Genomic DNA, 17524 nt, shown 5'->3' on the forward strand with positions numbered 1-17524 from the left:
ATTCCAACAGCAGAGATGAAGTGTCTACTGCCAGGAAGCGCAGCCACACCTTTCTTCTCCAGACTGCAGAGCATGTGCCGGGGCACATACGGCCCTGCGCGTGGGGGCATGCAGGGTAACTGACTGAAGCAGGTGCAGGTGTAGGTTGAGCATCCCTTCTCTGAAATGCTAGGGACCAGAAATATTTCAGATTTTGAATTTTCTCAGATCTTGGAATATTTGTATTATATTGATATTTATTCGTTGAGCATCACTAATCCGAAATCATGACAACACTCAAAAAGCTTCAGATTTTGGATCGTTTCTGATTCTTGGACTAGGGATGCTCAACCTGTATTACCTCCTCAAAGCGTAACACTTCCCTCCAGCTTTGTTAGCTAACTTTCATTCTGGATACAAAGACCCATCGCATCCAGGCTTCCTCCAGGGGCACAAAGCCCCAGAAGGCCTGCAGTGTGACAAATGACGCCACCTCCTCAAAGAACAGGGAACTGGCAGATTTGAGTATAATGGAAGGGTGTTCCCTGACTTGAGTAACACAAGAGTAGGCTGTGTGTGTGCTGGAGGCAGGAGAGGGTGTAGCAGTTGAGGAAATAAGCATCGGTTTGTTTCTTAATGTATAAAATTTAAAACGCTGGTGACACCTATGAAATACTCAAGAAATTGGAACTCAAAAGAGAGGTTAGGGCAATAGATTTTAGGAACCTTTTGCAGAGAAGGGATAGTTGAAATCTTGTGTGCCACAGGGAGAAATTATCACAAAGTGAGGACCAAGGACACAGCGTACGAAACATACACTGGGTGAGGCATTCTGGCAATGCAGCCCCCAAGTTCCTTCTCTTTTCTGTGCAGAGATTTCTCTTGGCCTTGAGGAATTCCTAATGCTTATTTTATTCTACTACATCTAATTTCTTTCCCGCAGGTGGGTTTGGTTTGTTCTTGCTTTTCCATTTCCTTGAGGTACACTGTTAGGTTGTTCACTTAAAAATCTCTTGGCTGGACGCGGTGGCTCACGCCTATAATCCCAGCACTTTGGGAGGCCAAGGCGGGAGGATCACCCAAGGTCAGGAGTTCAAGATTAGCCTGGCCAACATGGTGAAACCATGTCTCTACTAAAAATACAAAATTAGCTGGGCGTGGTGGTGCATGCCTGTAGTGCCAGCTACTCGAGAGGCTGAGGCAAGAGAATCGCCTGGCTTTTACCTCGTTGCACTGCTGAGAGCAAGATGGGTCACCAGCAGCTGTACTGGAGCCACCCGCGAAAATTCGGCCAGGGTTCTCGCTCTTGTCGCGTCTGTTCAAACCGGCACGGTCTGATCCGGAAATATGGCCTCAATATGTGCCGCCAGTGTTTCCGTCAGTACGCGAAGGATATCGGTTTCATTAAGTTGGACTAAATGATCTTCCTTCAGAGGATTATCCGAGGCATCTACTCAGTGAAAAACCATGATAATTCTTTGTACATAAAATAAACATTTGAAAAAACCAAAAAAAAAAAAAAAAAAAAAAAAAAAAAAAAAAAAAAAAAAGAGAATCGCCTGAACCCGGGAGGCGGAGGTTGAAATCAGCCGAGATCACGCCACTGCACTTCAGCCTAGGCGACAACAGCAAAACTCCGTCTAAAAAGAATGAAAGAAATCTCTCTAGTTTTTGAATGTAGCCACGTATTGCTACAAACTTGCCTCTCAATACTGTTTTTGCTGTGTCTGGTAGGTTTTGGTACATTGTGTTTCTATTTCATTTGTTTCAAGGAAGTTTTAAATCTCATTCTTAATTCTTTCACCCATTGATCATTCAGGAGCATGTTGTTTAATTTGCACGTGTTTGTTTAGTTTTGAATGTTCCTTGTTATTGATGTCTAGTTTAATTCCATTGTAGTCAGATAAGATGCTTGACACAATTTCGATTTTTTAAAAGTTCTTGAGACTTGTTTTGTGTCCTAACCTATGGTCAACCCTGGAGAATGTTCCATGTGCCGATGAGAAGAGCGTGTGTGCTTCAACACACCTGATTTTTAAAAGCTCCCCCTCCTACTCTCCTACCAAATCATGAAGTGGAAGAACACAAGGAAGTTGCCTGTAGTAAGGAATGCAGGATTCAACATAAATGTTACGACTTAAGGTTTCTTTATATTTTACCTGTTTCTCCTGAATTTCCAGAATCATCACTAATACGTTGTTGCTTGGAATTCTCATATTTTCCTCACTAGACACACAGAATGAACAAAAGTCATGCCCATTGTTCCCCCACTGTACTCTTCATGCGTTTTAGGCAGGCAAGCAGAAGTGCAGCGTAATCGCTGAAACACTCAGCGGAGCAAGTGACTGGGGGCTCAGCTGTCTGCACTGAAAACTGTCTCATCACACTATACCTTGTATGCATGCAATTTCAGCATGGCCCAGGACTGAGCAAGCACTAGACCGAGATGGGAATAATGCTAACCCAGGTGTTACTGACATTATCAAAGGGAACTCAAAAGGCTTGGTGCTGGCGGGCTGATGGAGAGGCTTCTTGACAATGAGGCAGGGGCAGGTTTGTGCTCCACTCTCCTTACAAAAGACTAAGTTCGTTTTCTCAGCGCTAAGGAAGCCTAAACAAGAACCTTATCAAATGTGAACACACACACACACACACACACACACACACTATATTACTGATGAAAATATTCATGAACATACAAAAATAACAGAAATTTTCAACACTTTGGACCAGAGGTCTTCATGTGGGATATGTCTAACCCTAGGGCCACCTTGAAACTTTCTAAGGGGTGCCTCAGCAAGGGTAATTTTACAGGATGACCTAATTAATTTGGAATTTAAGATAATTCTGAGCTTTCATACAGCCCTCTAACAAAAGCAAAACCGTGGCATCCACACTATTTCTTCCGTTCTACAAAACAAAGACACCACTCACCTTCCCAGCTCACTTGGCACTGCTGCCCCAAGACATTAGCGAACACAGAGAACAAAGCAGAAGCCTCCTACCACCCGGAAAGTTCCCTCAAGTCAGCTTAAGGCCTTAGGGCTTTGTGACTTTCCCCGTTCTAAACTTCTGTAAAAGGCGATTTAGAAATGGGGATGTTTGGAGACTGGTTAGGATATTCAAAATGTGAATATGTGGTAAAGTGAAAGTAATGATTTTTATTGAACAAACTGGCCACTTCCCTCTCCAAGACTCCTGCCAAGAAATAAATCACTCTTGGTGGAGGTCCCACCAGCAAAAAGCGGCAAGCATCGGTAAGAAATACTGACTGCTACAAACAGCTTTTCTTCTAAGTTACTTTTTCAACTATTTAAAAACTCATCCACAGAACAATCATTAACTGGAAGGAAAAATACCCTTGGATAGTCAAAACAAAAAGAGTTTAGTGATGCTGAATATTTTAATTGTACTTGGAATAATTTTCAGGACTATCAGAATTTTCACGATGCACTGAATAAAACCTATAGACAAAACTGCTCACAAAAAAACGAAAAAACTGACCACAATCATATTGTGAAATATTTACTCCAAATAGCCAAATATGAATCTACTTCATCTTATGAAATGGGAAATATTTACTACCTCTTAACAGAAAATAAATTAGGTTCTAGAGAGCTGCCAGTTAGTTTTTAGCAGGATAACATTCTATAGGAAAAGTGTAATCCTAGTAAAAGTTAGTATTATTAACATTAAAGAATTTTATTTGATTCTTAATTCTACCAAAGGCCAAATACCTTAGTTCAGTATACATACACACCTTTATTGAAAGAATATCTTGCCTTTCATCAACCTAACTTGCTTCGTAAATAACTTGTTTTTGCCACAGATGACTGTGACTTGTTATAAGTTAAATAAGGGAAATTTTAAATCTTGACTGTTTTCACTAATCATTTACAAAAGGTGTTCTGTGATGGTTTTTAATGATTTTTGTAAGTTCAAAATTCAGTAACAACCTGAATTTTCAAGTCAGACCTTTTTCTGACAAACTCAATCTGATTTGATTCATGACATGGATATTGTGCTTGATTTCATTATATGATGAACATGTATCATGAATTGAATGACTAAATCTGTAGCTCCAAGGTTTTGATGAAACATACAATAAAAATACATTTAAAGCACTAACTGTACCAAGAGTATTATATCCTAAAAGGTGTTTTGAAAGTAACAGGTTGGATTTTCCCAACCCTTTATGAATATACTGAAATAAATAAAGGTTTTCTAGGTTAAAGTGTAACAGGTATAATGAATAATCATTTGATAGTCTTGGTAATGCCCTTTGGGTTTACATCCCCAAATATGAGAATGAGTAAATTCTAAGTAAACACTTCTAAAAGTTAGGCACCTTTCAAAAATCCTGTTTTCAACAAAAATAAACAAGAAACTAATCATGCTGTCAGCTGAAGAATGATTTATCATCACAGATCACAATGTGATTTTTGTCACGGAAATTAAAGAACTGAGTAAAAGGCTTTTAGGTAAAGCTATAGAATTGATGCTGGACCCCCTTTCATTCTAGCAATGTCATATTAATCCAGATATATAAACTAATTGTAAAAACATTATCTCATTAAAGAATTTCCAAAAATTTTAATATATTTATATCTTGATCCATTATGCAAATGACAGAGTAAATACAGAAGAAACAACACATCCTTACGGTCACAATAAATAGATCTCCGTGCAATGTAGCCTCCACCTCCTGGGCTCAAGCAATCCTCCCGCCTCAGCCCCCTAAATAGCTGGGACTACAGGCTTGTGCCACCACGCCCAGCTAAGTTTTTTTTTTTTTTTTGGAGACAGAGTTTCACTCTTGTTGCCCAGGCTGGAGTGCAATGGCACAAGCTCGGCTCACCACAACCTCCGCCTCCTGGGTTCAAGTGATTCTCCTGCCTCAGCCTCCCGAGTAGCTGGGATTACAGGCATGCACCACCACATCCGGCTGATTTTTTGTATTTTTAGTAGGGACAGGGTTTCTCCATGTTGGTCGGGCTAGCCTCGAACTCCTGACCTCACGTGATCCACCCACCTCGGCCTCCCAAAGTGTTGGGATTACAGGTGTGAGCCAACACACCCGGCCTCCAGCTAAGTTTTTGAATGTTTTGTACAAACAGGGTTTCACCACATTGCCCAAGCTGGTCCAGAACTGAGCTCAAGCAATCCACCCACCTCAGCCTCCCAAAGTGCTAGGATTACAGGCATGTGCCACTGCACTCAGCCATATATAATTTTAAATGTATACACACTTGTTGCAAAGATGTATGATAGTATGATCAATGACTTTCAGGCATAAAAATATAGAGTAAAACCGGATGACAAGCTATAAGATGAAAACTGGATGTAGTGGAATTGGTCCCTGTACTCCAGCCCAGAGCCTCTGCTCAAACACAGGAGCTGAAAGCCGTTAAGCTTCTCTGAAATGGCAGGTGGTGGTGGTGGCGGCGGCGGCTAGAAAGTGACTGCCTTGTCACCAATGGGGACTTTCTAAGTTTAGTGACTGGTCAGTTAATGACGGTCAGTTTCACGAAATCTTTACTTCTGTATCTTTGTGTGACAGTACAAACTAAAATATATATTTTCATTATTCTTGCAATAATATGACCCCATATTTTCACAACTCAATTTTTTGGGGTCCTACCTAGATATTGTGGTGGAGTTTTGCTGTACAGTACTCCCTTATCCACAGGGAATACTTTCCAAGAACCCCAGGATGCCAGAAACCTTGGATAACACCAAACCTGATGTTTTTTCCTATACTTATCTATGATCAAGTTTAATTTATAAATCAAGAATAGTAAGAGATTAATAGCAATAACTAATAAAACAGAACAGTTATAACAATATACTGCAATAAAAGTCCTGTGAATGTGGTCTCTCTCTCTCTCAAAATATCTTCTTACTGCACCTTGGGTAACTGAAACCATGGAAAGCTAAACCACAGATAAGAGGGGACTACTGTATTACATAGAATAAAACCTTGTGGGAGAACTGCAACAAAAATACAAGTTCCAGGAGAAAGAGGAATTTTAAAGGCCTTTATGTATTTTCTATGTAGATAATGGTACTAAATTCCTATGGTATGTAGACTCCACTGATTATATAATGAAGCCTGTTTTAAATGTCAATATTTATACTATGAACTTAGGAACAGCTTTAAACGTGCAAATAGGTACAGTTTCCTTTTCAAACAATTTTTTTTAAGTATTAGGGAGTACTTGTGCAAAAAAGTTTGAAAAATCAGTGCTCAACACAGAGGAAAGGCAACCAATGACCTTTTTCAGGCCAAAGATACTTGGAGCAGATTTTTTTTTTTTAATCAGCAATGTACCGACTGAACTACCAGGAAGGACAGCTTAACATTTGTTTGCTTTTCCTGGCACCTAGGGGGAAAGTCAAGCATAGACAGGGATTAAACATTTCTACTCGAGACAGAGCCTCTAAAAATTTATTTATGGTACACAGTAACAGAAAAGGGGATAGCTCATATCTGTAACTCTGCCAAAGCAGCAACTCATTCATCACAGCAGTCAGGACTTACACTACTACCTTTTGCAATTTCAGGAACAGCTACTAACCTTAGAGGATATATTTTACCATCACTAATTATTTTTAACTAAGGCACCCATTGTGTCTTAGGTTCTCGAGATACAAGTAAGAACCTGTGCCTGAATAATTTACACCCCTGTTGGGGAAACAGAAAAAAACCCCAACAATACAGTACGTATGAATCTCTGCAGCACAAATGAAGGGCCCAATGAATATAACAAAAGTGCAATGAACAAATAGAGGGAGTTGTTGCCAAAGGTCCGGGTTGTCTGGGAAGGAGAAGGCTGAAATCAGAGCAGGTCTTTAACAAAACAGAATCAAGAGAATAAGACTGAAGGGCTAACTTCCTGGAGACAGAAGTAGGATGGTGCACACGCAACTCAATGCGAGTATGATGGTGAGGGGAGTAACTATTACCCCAGAGCAGATGGCTACTATAAAAGTTGGCAGACAGAAATCAGACTGTGAAGGGTCTTATATGCCAACAGAGAGCTGAGTTTTATCCCATCAGAAATGTGAAGGCTTCTGAGATCAGTGTGCAAAGCAACATTTTAGGAAGGTTTTTTATGACAGTGGTATATAGGAAGAGACGGCAAGAGAGAAGTCAGTTAAATTTTAGCAATAGTCTGTGTAGCAATGATGAAAACAGAGGCTGGGGTGAGGATAAAGTGACTGGAAAATAAAGGACATTGTGCTAAAAGGGGGAAGGAGGGACTATGAGTTTCATGGTTTCAATCCTATGTGACTGTGATAATCATGGTCCCACCGACAAAAATAAATCCAAAGGGAAAACAGGTCTATGTTCAAAGGTGCAGAGTCGGCAAGCAAGAATGGACACTTGAAGGAGAAGGCTCAACCTCTGCCTTCCATCAATCTGCCATCACCAGTGATGGTGTGCCACGCTACACTAGCAAACAGAAAATCATAAGCTTGCTCCTCTTTTGTTCTTTTACTCAATAGAAAAAAGAAGGACCTGTATTCTAAACTTGTTCTTGATCATACTATATACAGGCATACCTCAGAGATACTGCAGGTTCAGTTCCAGACCACTGCAATAAAGGGAGTATCACAATAAAGCAACTCACACAAACGTTTTGGCTCCCCAATGCATATAAAAGTTAAATTTAAACAATAGTCTATGAAGTGTGCAAAAGCATTATGTCTAAAAAATACATATATACCTTAATTTAAAGATTGAATTTCTAGAAAAAGGTAACAATCATGAGTGTTCAGCAAGTCATAATCTTTTTGCTGTTGTAGGATCTTGCCTCAATGTTGAGGGCTACTGAGTGATCAGGGTGTAGATGATGAAGATTGGAGTGGCTGTGGCAGTTTCTCAAAATGAGACAACGATGAAGTTTGCTCCATCAACTGATATTTGTGCTTTCACAAAAGATTTCTCTTTATCATGCTGTTGGATAGCATTCTATCCACAGAACTTCTTTCAAAATTAGTGTCAATCCTCTCAAACCCCGCCACTGGTTTATCAATTAAGCTTATGTAATATTCTAAATCCTTTGCTGTCATTTCAAGAATGTTCACAGCATCTTTACCAGGAATAGATTCCATCTCAAGAAATCACTTTCTTTGCTTATCTGTAAGAAGTAATTCCTCAAGTTTTATCATGAGGCTGCAGCAATTCAGTCACATCTTCACTTCCAGTTCTCTTGGTGTTTCCACCACATCAGCAGTGACTTCTTCCACTGAAGTCTTGGGCCCCTAAAAGTCATCCATGAGGACTGAAATCAACTTCTTGCAAATTCCTGTTAAGGCTGATATCTTTACCTCCTCTCACGAATCACAAATGCTTGTAATGGCATTCAGAATGGTGAATCCTTTCCAGAAGGTTTTCAACTGACTTTGCCTAGATACATCAGAGGAATCACTACCTATGCTAACTACAGCCTTATGAAACGTATTTATTAAATAATAAGACTTGAAAGCCAGAACTACTACTTGATCCATGGGTTGCGGAATGGATACTGTCTTTGTAGGCATTAAAACCAACATTAATCTCCTTATACAACTCCATCAGAGCTCCTGGATGACCAGATGCATTGTCAATGAGCAGTCATATTTTGAAAAGATTTTTTTTTTTTTCTGAGCACTAAGTCTCAATAGCAGGCTTCAAATATTCAGTAAATGATGTAGTAAACAGATGTGCTGTCATTCAGGCTTTGCTGTTCCCTTTATAGAGCACAGGCAGAGTAGATTTAGCATAAGGGTCCTAGGATTTTCAGAATGGTTAATGAACACTGACTTCAACTTAAACCAGCTACATTAGCCCCTAACAAGAATCAGTCTATCCTTTGAAGCTTTGAAGCCAAGCACTGACTTCTCTCTAGCTATCAAAGTCCTAGATGTTATCTTCTTCGAATAGGCTATTTCATCAACATTGAAAACCTGCTGTCTGGTGTGGCCACCTTCATCAATTATCTTAGCTAGATCTTCCGGATAACTTGCTATAACTTCTACACCAGCACTTGCTGCTTTACCTTGCACTGTTTTATGGAGACAGCTTCTTTCCTTAAATTTCATGAACCAATCTCTGCTGACTTCCAATGTTTTTTCTTCTGTAGCTTCCTTACCTCCCTCAACCCTCACAGAATATGAGACAGTTACAGTCTTGCTCTAGATTAGGCTTTGGCTTAAGGAAATGTTGTGGTTTGATTTTTTATCCACACCACTAAAACTTTCTCCACATCAGCAATAAGGCTGTTTTGCTTTCTTATCACTTGTGTGCTCACTGGAGCAGCACTTTTAATTTCCTTCAATAACTTTTCCTTTGGATTTACAACCTGGCTAATTTGGATCAAGAGGCATAGCTTTCAGCCCATCTTAGCTTTTAACATGCCTTCCTAAGATTAATCATTTCTTGATTTAAAGTGGAAGACATGTGACTCTTCCTTTCATTTGAACACTTAGAGGCCACTGTAGCCTTATTAATTGGCCTAATTTCAATACTGTGTCTCAGGGAATAGGTAGATCTGAAGCGGGAGCGATGGGGAAAACACAGACATTTATCAATTAAGTTCGTTGTCTTATATGGGTGTGGTTTGTGGTGCCCCAAAACAACCATGATAGTAACATCAAAGGTCACTGATTACAAGTCACCCTAAGAGAGATAATAATAATCAAAAAGTTTGAAATACAGGGAGAATTGCCAAAATGTGAGAGACATGAAGTGAACGTATGCTTTTGGGAAAATGACACAAATACCTTCTCCACACAGGACTGACACAAACCTTCAGTATGTTAAAAAACAAAACAAAACAAAATAGTATCTGCAAAGTACAATAAAGAGAAGTGCAATAAAATGAAGCATGCCTTGTGGCTCCACAATGACTGAGCAGTATTCATCCTAAAACAAATCTAATGAAATTTACCTTGAGAACATTCATTTGCAAGTAGAAAAGCAGATCTGGTTTAAAGCCTCAGGCATCAGCCCCTTACCCAAGTCTTGGTAAGGAATCCAGAAAAACAAGTACTTCCACCTCTTAATCCATCAGTCAAGCTTAAGCCCTTTAGCCTCTGTGTCATTATACTCAAGACACTAACGTTTTTCATCTCAACAACATGCAGGAAATTTTAAAGCAAAAATCCTTCTCCTTCTCCACTTATCCCCATCTCCGAAAAAACCTTAGAGCTGGTTACATTAGAAGTTAACAGTATATTGTTTCATTCCAAGAATGAACATCAAATTACCTCCTGATTTGCAACATTTAGTACAATCGCATTGAAAATGTCTAGTTTAAACTGTAGCAGGAAGATGTTTATTCTACCTAGGACAACCTACCTGTTCCTGGAATATCAGGTTAAGCCAAAGTCTACAACGGGAGGCAGCACAGCACAGGGGTAAAGAGCAAGGCTCAAGTCAGACTGCCAGAGTCTACAGCTCCCACTACTTAAACTTTGGCAAGTTAACCGCTCTGGACTTCAATTTTCCCACCTGTAAACTGGAGAGAATGCCTCTCTCCCTCACCAGATTCTTATTAAACAATGTAGTAAAGTACTTAACAGTGTTCAATAAATGTTTGATGCAAGTATCATTATTGTACCTTAACACTCAGCTCTAGGCTCTCATCACAGTCGCCATTTCTTGTTTGTTGACGGAACTTATATATTGCATTAGATAAGGGAGGTAAGGGTCTGCAAACTTTCTCCATAAAGGGCCAGACAGTAGTATTTTTGGCCTTGCTGGCCAGATGGTACCACTGATGCAGTTATTCAACTCTGCCACTGTAGCACAAAAGTGGTCAGAGATGACAGGAAAACAAATGAGAATGGTAGTTCTTTCCAAAACTTTATTTAGAGAAACTAAAATTTCGTGTAATTTTCATATTATACAAAATATTATTTTGAGCCATTAACAAATATAAAAACCATAGTTTGTAGGCCATACAAAAATAGGCAGCAGGCCAGATTTGGCCCATGGGTGGCAGTTTGCTGACCCCTGCTCTAGATTAACAAATTTATGGGCTTTGGAAGCTTTGTGGGGCAGAGAGGCTTGATACACAGGTTGGTGGTGCAGAAGAAAGAGGAAATTTCTAAGTATAATAGAAAAAAGATGTAATGCTGTCCTTCATTTATCAACGCTGGATTTAACTATGTGCAAAACATTTTATCATATGTTGCTGGAATCAAAGATGCAGAAGTCACAGTCTCTGGTCTCAAGGAGCTTATACTTCTCCATGGTAGCTTAGAAACGGAAAGTCTTCCTTCAAAGTAAAATACATCCTTCTCAGACTTTGACAATGCACCCGTGCGTGCTCATCTGTGAGGCAGGTAGTTTCCTTGGCACCTCTACCTACAGCTGAGGCCAAACATGCATTATTATCTTGACCACCTGTGCTTCTTCCACTCCCCAGTAATCCGACTACCAGTTTTTCTCCTGGTCTCCAAATTATTCTGTTTTGCGTTATCATTTTGGGGATAATACTTGGGGTGATATACTAAAAGTCAACTGGTCACATCTTTTAAAAAATTACCATTTTAATTAGTCTTCAGAGATACCGTCTCTCTCTTTTAATAGGTAACACGCTTGTGACTCCTGTGTTTTTTTGTTTCAATCCAGGCAGAAACTTCTCCCTAGGAGGCAGGATAAACGGATCTATCTCAAGGCAACAAAGACACATCACAAAAACATTTTTTTTCAGAGCAAATGTTAATTAAATACTTGATCCAACAGAACACAAATAAAGATAAAATATAATGCTCTATTATATACTTCAGTTGGTTATAAAGATTGTGGATTTGAAAAAAATCAGCAGAAATCTACTATGTCAATGTCAGAGCATATGAAGCACAGAATAAAAATTAACACAGCTAATAATTAATAAATTGTAAATACTAAGTAACTATTAAGAAGAAGAAACAATAATAGAATAAACTAATATTGTTTTCGTGGACATCCATCTCTTATGTGTTTCCTTGTAAAAAGTTGTACTATTTGTCTTTCAAAGACAACACAATAAAAGAGTAAAAAGCAATACTCTCAATGTTTAGTATCATCTCATCAGCAAAATCCCAAATCAAATTGGAGGGGAGGACAGAGACTCAACAGAGGAATTAAAATGGGTTAAGACAGTAAAATCTATGGCTGAGCGCAGTGGCTCACGTCTGTAGGAGGTCGAGGTGGGCAAATCACTTGAGGTCAGGAGTTCCAGACCAGCCTGACGAACATGGTGAAACCCCGCCTCTACTAAAAATACAAAAATTAGGCGGGTGTGGTGGCATGCACCTGTAATCTGAGCTACTCAGGAGGCTGAGGCAAGACAATCACCTGAGTCTAGGAGGTGGAGGTTGCAGCGAGCCAAGATCGCACCACTGCACTCCATCCTGGCAGACAAGCAAAAACTCTGTCTCAAACAACAACAACAACAACAACAAAATAGGGTATTGAGAGCTTATAACGTTGAAGCTCTTAAAAAGAAATACAACATGAGCTTTTTGGTACTTGGCAAAAGTGAAAATAGGCAAACAAATTAGCAGATAGAGCTAAAAAAAACTGGAAACGTAGTATTTCCTTGTCATCATCAGATTTTCCAATTGCAGTTTCAGCTATTCAGTATTTGGTAATACTTTACAGGTTATCGTACAGTGCTATCTGGGATTCACAAACACCTCAGCATACATCCCTCTTATCCTAAGAGTTAACTGTATAAACTTAAAGCACTTAGATTTCCTTATTTTACTATAATCTGTAACAGTTCATCTAGGAACACCACACATTCATATGCCTTCTGTTATTTACACATTATTCTTTATGATACTGATTATATGACTACTGCTCAAAAGCAGAAATTTATTGGCTTAAGAAATCTACCGCCCTATGTAGAGAATTCCCACGCCAAGAAAAATGTCTACTTTCCTGCTTTTCGCCCCGTATGATATAGGTTTGGAAACCTTTGAGGAAATTCATTTGGTTATAAAATATAAATCTTTAGAATAAAGTAGCATCACAATTTTTATTAAAAGGTAAAAGGCAGGAAGCAAGCAACGTCAATGAAATTGTTCCCTGAAAGCTACAAGGAGAAAAATTCAATTCTGAAAATACATGGGTTTAGCCTCTAGATAAGAGTTTTACCTTATCGAGTCGAAATGCACATTTTAGTTTTTAGAATTAGTTAAGAATTACTCAATATTTAGCAGCCATTTACTATGTAAAATCAGAAAAACAAGTCTTTTATTGACTAACTTCACTGGTGGCCAATGAAGTTTTTTAATAACAAAAACATAATATGTGGTAGAAAAGTATTGACTTTATTAACCTCACTTACGATACTGAATACAAAGTAAAATTAGGTGGTGACCCTTAATTTTCAGTCTATTTCAAAGCATGGTCCCTCAGATTTAAGAATTAAGGCATATATATGTCAAAAAAGGAAGGCGAATTAAACAACCAAATCCAAAAAGACCCTAGTGATTTATGTATTATGAAGTTTGAGCTACAGCCCTTATGATATTCCTTTTAGTATTTTCTTCTGAGTTTTCATTAATTCCTTCAGTAACTGAATTTTTAACCAGACCCTATAATCCATCATAATTCTTCCAATTATGAGTTGAAAAGAAACATAGGCAGATATGTATACCAAGTACCTTATGAAATTCACCACATACATGGTGAACTTCACATATAAACTTTGAAAATCAAAAGGACTATGATATTCTTGAAATCCAAAGGCTAGATAAGACCTACCTTCCAATCATTTCTGCATTTTAAGATATGGTTTCATCTAGTGATGTTAATAAAGAAATACATTACATATTTAAACACCGGTAAGATATGACATTCAAGAGAACAGCCAATAAGATTTTGCATTTTAAAACCAAAAAGAATATATCTTGAACACCTTAAATTATAAAATTCAGTTCTAAGCAGGAACTGTTACTATGTAACGAATACTGCTCATATCAAAAGTGCTGGTGACAAAGAATTCAGTATGCCTTCCTACAAAATCTGTTCACATACATGTATCTATCTCTATCACCTGTAATAAGACTTTAAATGTTTTAAGGTGCTTACAGTTTGCACTATAGGACTAATTCAATGAGATTCATCTGCTACCTCTTCATAGCAACTTCAATTGGAATGATCCACACACAAAACTGTTGTTACTTTCTAAAATGCGGCATTTGTGGCGGTGGAGTGCCCTCTATTGGTAAGGAAGAGGACACACTCATTAGCTGTCCTGCGTGCATTTTCTCGTTGATTCGGAGTTCACACCCATCCTGAAGCATTCGAACTGCTATTCGGGCGATATTCTTAGAGTCATCAAGACCACAGTGAGGCCGCCCATCATAATCCATTCCTAATTTTTCAAGCATTATTGTCAGTTTGGTTTGGCTTCTAGGAACCTGAAAAATAAACAGCTTAGTAAATAATTCTTTGGTGTTCTAAACTGTAATATAAGCCACAGTTAAGCTGAAACATAAGAAACTGAAAATTAGCACTAATAGCTAAATAAAGCTAGGCAAAGGGCAATACCCCCAGTCAAATAAGGCAAATAAAAAACTCAGGCCAGGCAAGGTGGCTCACGCCTGTAATCTCAGCACTTTGGAAGGCCAAGGCGGGCAGATCACTTGAGGTCAGGAGTATGAGACCAACCTGGCCAACATGGTGAAACCCCATCTCTTCTTAAAATACAAAAAAATTAGCCAGGCGTGGTGGTGCACATCTGTAATTCCAGCTACCCGGGAGGCTGAGGCAGGAGAACTGCCTGAACCTGAGAAGTGGAGGCTGCAGTGAGCTGACATCATGCCATTGCACTCCATCCTGAACAACAGAGCGAGACTCCATCAAAAAAAAAAAAAAAAAAACACCCTGAAATTTTCAGAGCTTTAAAATATGATCTTAGAGTTTTAGCTGAAAACACAGACAGAATCCTCAGACATCTAAAACCTCTGCAGTTTTTTAATTTAAAAATAATTTATTAAAGGGAATGTATTGTTCAGGACACGTAAGTTGAAGATCTACCTTTTTAAACCAAATTAGTTATTTTACATGGTATTTTTCTACAGTGTATTACTTTACTTGACTGATTTCTTAGATAAAAAGACTAGCCTTTTTGAATGGCTAAAGATAATGAAGATTAAGAATGAAAGATGATGTGGTGTGATATTTTTCAAGTTATTTAAAAACCTGTTCCTTGACAAATTAAAAACAACAACAACAAAAAAACCCTCACACTCCCCAAATTCCAATATGTGCCTCCACTTTTAAGAATTATTGGCTGGGTGTGGTAGCTCATGCCTGTAATCCCAGCACTTTGGGAGGCCAAGGCAGGTGGATCACCTGAGGTCAGGAGTTCGAGACCAGCCTGGCCAACATGGTGAAACCCCATCTCTACTAAAAATATAAAAATTATCTGGGTATGGTGGTGTGCACCTGTAATCCCAGCTACTCGGGAGGCTGAGACAGAAGAATCCCTTGAACCCGGGAAGCAGAGGTTACAGTGAGCCAAGATCACTCCACTGCACTCCAGCCTGGGTGTCAGAGTGAGGTTTCATCTCAAAAAAGAAAAAAAGAAAAAACTTGTTATATTTTCTTCATATTTCTATCAAGATTTGTTAAGTTTTATATTCTGTAGTTTGTATAACTATTTTGCCTATGCATCTTGGACCTCAGCTTCTTCATCCGTAAAATGGGACTAACAGGTCTACTATTTACTCATAGTGTTACTGGGATAACCATAAAGCAAATGATGTAAAACATCCATAATTATCTTAAGCTGTAATACTGCAATATATCTTGTACCTTCCATTAATTATCACTTGGAAAATACACTTCTAAAAATAACTTGTCCAACACACTGGATAACTTAGGTAGAAGAGACAAATTCCTGGAAATACACAACTTACCAACAATTGAATTACAAAGAAACAGAAAATCTGAATAGACCTATACCTAGGAAGGAGACCGAATATCAGTAACTGAAAACCTCTAACAAAGAAAAGCTCTAAACCAGATAGCTTTGCTGCTGAATTCAAGCAAATATTTAAAGAATTAGAACCAAGTCTCCTCAAACTACTACAAAAAAAATCGAAGAAGAAATACTTCCCAACTCATTCCATTAAGGTCAGCATCATTTTGATACAAAAGCCTGACAAAGACCTCATGAGGAAAGAAAATTACAGATCAATATCCCCTACAAATATCATGATGCAATAATCCTTGACAAAATATAAGCAAATTTAAATCAGCAGCATATTAAAAGAATTATGTGCCATGACCAAGTAGGATTTTATCCTGAAATGCAAGGATGGCTCAACATTTAAAAAACAATGTTAACACAAGCATTAACAGAAGGAAGGAGTACACTAATTGAAAGAGAGTGGTATTAGTATAAAGATAGACATATAAACTAATAAAACAGAAGAGAGTCTAGAAATAAACCTTCACAGATACACTGAATCAATGGGGAAAACAACAGCCTTTTCAACAAATGGTGTTGGGAAAACTGAATATCCACATGCAAAAGAATGAAGTTGGACCCTTACCTTACACCATATAACAAAATTAACTTAAAATTGATCGAAGACCTAAATGGAACACATACAATTATAAAACTCTTAGAAGAAAACATATGGAAAAGGCTTTATGACAATGGATTGGACAATGATTTCTTGGATGTCAACAAAACACAGGCAACAAAAGAAAAAATGAAGTGGACTTCATCAACATTAAAAACCTTATTACTAAAGACATTATCAGTAGAGTGAAATGGGAACCCATGGAACAGAAGATACATTTGCAAGTATATATCTGATAATGAATGAATATCCAGAATAAAGAACTCCTACAACTCAAAACATCATGATACCTCATTTAGTAAATGAGGAAAGAATCTGAATAGACATTTCTCCAAACATGATACGCCAATGGCTAATAATCACATGAAAAGATGCTCAACATCACTAATCATTAGGGAAATATAAATCAAAACCACAATGAGATACCACTTCACACCCATTAGAATGGCCATAAACACACACACGCACACCAGAAAATAACAAGCATTGACAGAGATGTGGAGAATGTAGTACTTTGTGCATTGCTGGCAGGAATGTAAAATGGTACAGCCACTGTGGGAAACAATGTGGAGATTCCTCAAAAAAATTAAACATAGAATTAGTACACGATCCAGCAATTCCTATTCTGGTTATACAGGAAAAACAATGGTATTTGTACATCCATGTTCATAACAGCACTACTCATGATTGCCAAAACATGGAAGTAACTTAAATGTCCATCAAATGATCAATGGATTTTTTTTTTTTTTTTTAACGTGGTACAGGTTAAATATTCCTTATCTGAAATGCTTGGGACAGATGTGCTTTGGATTTGAAATTTTTTGGATTTTGAAATATTAAATATTTACATTACACTACTTTTGCATCCCTCATCCGAAAATCCAAAAATCCAAAACCTGAAATGCTCCAATGAGAATTTCTTGAGTACAATGTCAGTGCCCAAAAAGTTTCAGATTTTGGAGCA

General features: G+C 38.2%; 2 protein-coding genes across 6 annotated transcripts in view; one reads left to right on the top strand and one right to left on the bottom strand.

Moving 5' to 3' along the window:
• Window positions 1-1179: 1179 nt before the first annotated feature.
• Window positions 1180-1534, top strand: LOC129047902 (small ribosomal subunit protein uS14). Its single transcript, XM_054520145.2, has one exon. It carries the CDS (start codon window positions 1227-1229, stop codon window positions 1395-1397), a length of 171 nt encoding a protein of 56 aa, XP_054376120.1. The 5' UTR covers window positions 1180-1226; the 3' UTR covers window positions 1398-1534.
• A 9284-nt stretch (window positions 1535-10818) lies between these two features.
• Window positions 10819-17524, bottom strand: part of ERI1 (exoribonuclease 1) — a 30386-nt gene continuing 23680 nt past the window's right edge. For 3 of the 5 annotated variants that reach the window (XM_024251406.3, XM_009243544.4, XM_054561191.2), the window contains one exon: window positions 12977-14385. In XM_024251406.3, the coding sequence (XP_024107174.1) occupies window positions 14143-14385 (243 nt within the window). In that variant the 3' untranslated portion in view covers window positions 12977-14142. Of the gene's footprint in view, window positions 11617-12976; window positions 14386-17524 lie in introns of those variants that run through there. The other 2 variants (XM_063726512.1, XM_024251405.3) reach the window with 1 other exon arrangement.

Source organism: Pongo abelii, chromosome 7, assembly GCF_028885655.2.
Source record: "Pongo abelii isolate AG06213 chromosome 7, NHGRI_mPonAbe1-v2.0_pri, whole genome shotgun sequence".
Lineage (NCBI taxonomy): Eukaryota > Metazoa > Chordata > Mammalia > Primates > Hominidae > Pongo > Pongo abelii.

Coding starts and splice junctions, on each gene's coding strand:
- LOC129047902 (XM_054520145.2), top strand. CDS start 1,227: ATGGGTCACCAGCAGCTGTACTGGAGCCACCCGCGAAAATTCGGCCAG.